This window comes from Dasypus novemcinctus, chromosome 15 (assembly GCF_030445035.2).
Source record: "Dasypus novemcinctus isolate mDasNov1 chromosome 15, mDasNov1.1.hap2, whole genome shotgun sequence".
NCBI lineage: Eukaryota > Metazoa > Chordata > Mammalia > Cingulata > Dasypodidae > Dasypus > Dasypus novemcinctus.
Window position 1 is genome coordinate 101,219,758 of NC_080687.1, and position 6,000 is coordinate 101,225,757.

The 6,000-nt window shown below is 35.8% G+C and overlaps 1 protein-coding gene across 3 annotated transcripts in view; it reads left to right on the forward strand.

Moving 5' to 3' along the window:
- INTS6 (integrator complex subunit 6) overlaps positions 1-4,229 on the forward strand; it is a 100,903-nt gene extending 96,674 nt beyond the window's left edge. For all 3 annotated transcript variants that reach the window (XM_071208326.1, XM_058276775.2, XM_058276773.1), the window contains 2 exons: positions 1,750-1,843; positions 3,609-4,229. In XM_071208326.1, coding sequence (XP_071064427.1) covers positions 1,750-1,843; positions 3,609-3,702 — 188 coding nt within the window. In that variant the 3' untranslated portion in view covers positions 3,703-4,229. The remainder of the gene's footprint in view (positions 1-1,749; positions 1,844-3,608) is intronic.
- Positions 4,230-6,000: the final 1,771 nt, after the last annotated feature.

Here is a 6,000-nt window from a genome sequence, read left to right on the forward strand (position 1 = left end):
TAGTTCCTGACAGAACAGGAACTCATAGTCTTTAGTAGTATTTTTATCAGGCAGCTGAATTCATAGCGTAGCAGCTAACCCAAAAAGATGTAGTGAAGATTAAATGACTTTACGTCTATAGAGCTCTTGGCATCCTGCCTCCTACTGTGTCTTAAGACCTGAGCTATGATAGGGACCAGAGTTGTGTTCAGCCTGGAAAAATGACAGCTATGAATACTGTTATATGAATACAAAAGAACTTGGTGGAAAATCTTGTCAAATATTATTGGCGTTCATTTAGAAGATGTTGACAGATGACCTGCTGTGACGACACAGTGACCCGCAGGTGATCCAGAAGTGGATAAGACTCAGTCCTTGCCTCCCAGGGCAGGAGAGTTCTTAACCAGGAATCCATGAGCTGGAGTTGAAATTTAAAAAAAAAAAAAATTCTGTGGGGACGTGTTGGTGCTGGTGTGATATGTTTTTTAAATACTATACAGTATAGTGTGGCCTTAGTAAGGGGTCCGTGGTTTTCACCTGAATTAGTAAGGGGTCCCGGGGACAAAAAAGGTTAAGAAACCCTGTTTTAGGGTTTTCGAGTCCTTGGCAAGATTTGATGCCAAATTTGAAACTGAACAGCACTCTTTTTTTTTTCCCCAAAGATTTATTTATTCATTTATTTCTCTCCCCCCCCACCCCCCACCCCACCCCGGTTGTCTGTTCTCTGTGTCTGTTTGCTGTGTCTGCTACTTTGTCCACTTCTGTTGTTGTCAGCGGCACGGGAATCTGTGTTTCTTTTTGTTGCGTCATCTTGCTTTGTCAGCTCTCCGTGTGTGCGGTGCCATTCCTGGGCAGGCTGCACTTCCTTTCGCGCTGGGCAGCTCTCCTTATGGGGCGCACTTCTTGTGCATGGGGCTTCCCTACGCGGGGGACACCCCTGCATGGCACGGCACTCCTTGCGTGTATGGGCCAGCTACACACGGGTCAAGGAGGCCCCAGGTTTGAACCGCGGACCTCCCATGTGGTAGGCAGACGCCCTAACCACTGGGCCAAGTCCGCCACCCTGAACAGCACTCTTAACCTTATTTTTTCCTCCTCTATTTACCCCCATGTTAGCTGTAGTTTAGAATTTTAATTATAAGGGTGGTTTTTGTCACGGCCACTTATTTTTCCAACAGTACTACTAAAAATCTATTTACTTGTCCTTCCAAGCTTTATTATTGATACCTTAAGAAGGGTACTTTAACAAAAAGAGGGAGAAGGTGAAGCTCAAGTGGTTGAGCACCTGTTTCTCATGTACGAGATCCCAAGTTTGATCCTTGGTACCTCCTAAAAACACAAACAAAAAAACCAGCAGATATAGCTCAGTGGTTGAGCGCCTGCTTCCCATGTACTAGGTCCTGGGTTCAATCTCTGGTACCTCCTTTAAAAACAAAGGCAGTAAGGTATCTGCTTACAATATATGGGCATCAATAGCACTTACATAGACAATCAATAAGTAAAAGGGAAAATGGATAGAAGACAGTATTTGAAATAGCAACAATTAAAAATTACTAAGAATAAGCTTAGCAAAAAATCACAAGATTTTTCTAATATTTTTATGTTTATTATCTTTCATATAAATATGTTAAATCCATTATAAAGATCTTAAGTGAGTAAAATTTTTATGTAGAATATTTTTGTTTTTGCCTTAGTATATATCTTATATTGAATAAGGATGCAAATGAAAGCAATTTAATAATTTTTCTATTTTGCTTCTCTTGTTTTAAGAATATGAAAGAATCTTCACTTTACTGAAGCATGTGCAAGGGAGTTTACAAACAAGACTAATATTTTTACAAAATGTCATTAAGGAAGCATCAAGGTAAATAAACTATTGCACATTATTAAATAATGAAAGTATATACAGTTGTTATTTTAAAAGTATCTATTTTGCATTTGTGTTGTTTATGCATGTATATGACACTCATAAGTACTTCTATCTCTTTTCTGGTTTATTAAAAAGTTCACTTAGAAAATTGTCACATACGAAGTCTTCAGAAATTGTGGGCAACTTTCTTTTCTCCTTGCAAATTACTAGATACTTGCATAATTCTCATGTATCCTTTTTGGATTTTTAGTGGCTTTTTTTTTTTTAAAACAGCCTTTTTCTCCTTTATATGAATATATATTTGGACCACAGTTAGTATTCATCAGTGATTAGAAAAGGTGATGTCTGAATGTAGGAATACGGTTCATTTGTATTGGGCCTTATGATTGCTTGCCTATTATTATGTACTTCAGTAGCAGGATTATGGAGCAAGGTTATAAATGAAAACTAGGAAGTTCAATTAACTGAAAAGCGTAGTTTATGTTTAAAAGCACACTAAACAATTTTTTATTTTTCCTCCAAGAATTTTAGTATTTTAAGAAAAGTGAGCGTTTATCCTGTCTGACCTTCCTAATGTAAACATACCCACCCTTTAATTAGCCCCCCACTTTCTTCCATGCTACACACAGAGGTTTTAGAGCAGTTAATTCTTTTTTCCTTTTTTTCTCTTTTGAGTGAATAATGCATAGGGCACTTTAATGGATCAAGATGAGGCTGTAACTTTTCATATAATTTCTAGTATTTAACCTCTTCTGCTCTTTATGGTAATATTCTATCAGATCAAACCTCTGACATCATGGATTTGGCCATGTTTCTAAGTATCTGGCTGGTACCTGCACTCTGCTTTTCCCACCTTGTAGAGAGTTGTGTAATATTATGGTGACTGTAAGTGGAGAGAAGGTAGATATAGACTATATAGTGTTTTTGGATATTATAAAAAGCACCAACAGTATTTTCTTTCTCTCTCTCTCTCTCTCTCTTGTTTTTAAAGGAGATACCAGGAATTGAACCTGGTCCTTCAAACATGGGAAGCAGTTGCTCAAACCACTGAGCCACACCTGTTCCCACAGAAACAGTATTGATACAGAGGGATTCAATTTTAATTTGAAATAGTCTACCTCTAGTGATTGCTGACTTAAAAAATTGTCATTTGATGTCTTGTTATCCCATCCTCAATTTACTAACTTCTAAATTGTAATAGTAGGACAGCATGGTTTTTTGTTTGTTTGGGGTTTTTTTTTTTAGGAGGTCCTGGGGATTGAACCCAGGACCTCGTACATGGGAAGCAGGCGCTCAACCACTGAGCTGCATCCACTTCTCAATGGGAGTTGGCTCTTCCGTTGTTTGTTTTCAGGAGTTACCGGGCATCGAACCTGGAACCTCGTACATGGGAAACAGGCGCTCAGCTACTGGAGCAATTGTTTTGGGAATCCAAATAATGCTAGATTATTTACAACCCTTATATATTAGTGGGTTGTTGTTGTTTTTTTTAAATCATCATGGTTGTCTAAGGAATGGTCTTTTTCCCATTGTAGCTAGGTCTAGATTGTTTGTTTTAGGGACAAACTATAGTAGTGTTACCGATTCAGTAATTTAAATCTTCCAACAGATTTTATGTATCATAGAATGTTGATTTTATTTTTATTTTCATTTTTGAAAAATCTTCCGAAACCAGTTTAAAAAAAAAAAAAGCCTTATGCTAGTATATAACTTCATTAAAAAGAATTTTGAGAGTGATATTACTTAATTTTTCATACAGGTTTAAAAAACGAATGCTAATAGAACAACTGGAGAACTTCTTGGATGAAATTCATCGAAGAGCCAATCAGATCAATCATATTAATAGCAATTAAAAGAAAATAGAATGTGGCCGCTTATTTTACTGTCTTCTCCAAATACAAAGTAAATACAAGACTGTTGTGATCTTGCATTCATTTTTTGACATGCATTGTTGGTTATTTGAAATACTAAAAGCAAGTCTACAGATCTTTTTCCATCATTTTACAGTGACCTTTTCTTCATTTTGGTTTATTTTTGTAATGTGAAAAGTATCACTCTAAACATTTTTATTTAACAAACTAAAAATATTCTTCCAAATCTCTTGCTTGTCATTGACTCTTGCGTGTCAATTTCCCTCAGGTTCTATTTTCTTAAACCAACCTTTAAAATTGTCACCTGTTAAGGTTGAACTTTGCCAAAAAAAAAAAATTAAAAAGAAGTTACTTTGTAATTTTTGGGGAAAAAAGCACATACATTAAAACTAGGTAATGTTTTGTATATACAGTTATTTTGGATATATTATTGTAAGTTGTACAAATGTATTTTGAAGAATATTTAAAAAAAGCACTTTTGTTATTCCATCAATAAATGCTCTATTTTACTCTTGTGTGGTTTAGGAATAATCACATTTAAAGTAAAAAAAAAAGTTTAAAGAATTATAAGGTAATGGAATTTTAAAGGCCTTGCTTTTTAAAAAGCATTAGAAAAATACACCACTGAAATTCGTATTTGTTAAGCATAGCTTTACGTGTCAGATAATCTGCGTTGTGATTTTGCTGTAGGTTCTTAGTTTTGTTGCTGCACCATTGTACTTGCCTAGATAATGGAAATGATGATGCCTGTGGCACATAGGCGGAGACTTTCAGAGCTGTTTAGAAAAGCAGACAACTTTAGAACATTATTGGTTTCCTTGCTTCCCTTCAGTCCCTTTTTCCTTCTCACCCACATCGCGGATGGCACTAAGTTGAAATAATTTTGGGGCACACCACACACTCTGAAGTGCTTCAGCAGCTTGACGCCTTCCTTACAAAAGGCCCACAACAAATTGGGGGTTCCAGGTGGGTCTCTTTGTTTAGCTCTGCTTTTCCCACAAACTCAATTTTATTTGGAAGCTATATGGAACAAAACATTTGAAATTACCTTGTTTACCATCATCTTGTGTTTTCAGGTTCATAGCATTTGAAAATCACATATCCTGATCTTTTTATACTTTAGCAGAAAATCTTTTATAGTTCCAGGGTATAACAAATGAAATTGTAACTTGATGATGAAAAGAAAAGAAGAAAATGAAGAACATACTTGTTAATCTGTTAATTTAGTTGAGGGGATTTGAAAGTCTCCCAATACTAAAGACATATCCTGTTAAGGAAAGGAAGCACCGAATGTGGCATTATTAGTATTGTCATATGATTCTTTAGACCTTTTTTACCTCTACAAAATATCTTTAAGATAAAGCAGAATATCATTAATAGTGGAGTTATTAAGGTAATTTCCTGCAGTCACATTGCTAAATTCAGTAAGACCTAAACAAAATCCAGAATATATTTTCTGGCCTTAAAGTATTTATAGTTTGATTCTGAGATTAATAGAAGGAATTAGAAGATAAAAGTTCATTTGTTTAAATTATTGTATTTAAGAATATCTAGGAAGGAGATTCAGTCTATTCCAGTATTTAGGAGTTTTCCTTATTAGAAAGTTCTTATTTGCATTTGACAGGTTGTTCATGAGGTTTTGATCCTTTAGACCCTTGGCCTGAACAGATTTGGGGGGATGAACCCTAGAAGGAATTGTGAAGCAGCAGTTTTCAGTTGCCGCCGTATTCTTCACATATGAACCTAGTCACAAGGCTTGAAACACATCTGAATTAAAGTTTAAGGACCCATCTCTCTCAGGCTTTTTACATTTTAATAAACTATGGGCATATTAGCTAAATTAGTGAAATACATATTGTAGAATTCTACTTGTAAGCAAAGGAGAAAGGGGTATATTTGGGGGTGGTTGGTGGATATCATGTCTTTTAGTCTCTTAGATCACTGAATGACTTTAGGCTGGACAAATATCTCTGAAAGTTCAATCTCAAGGTTAAGATTTTTCTTAACATTAGCTTGTGTGTACCAGCTGTCCGTTGACTGAGTCATTACTTGTCCATACAGTAAGTTTTTTGTCGGTGTGGTATACTGAAGGCTGAGACACCTTTCTAACTCTTCATTTCCTCCGTCACCAGAAGTCTTTGCCGTGTGTGATAATGGGCAAGTGTATTCCCAAAGAGCTAAGTAAATTCACAAGGACTTAAGTATTTGCTTATATTCGTGGTGGATTATGGAACTGATTTTGGATTAGCCTTAAATTTTCATTCTTATTACTAAGGTAAT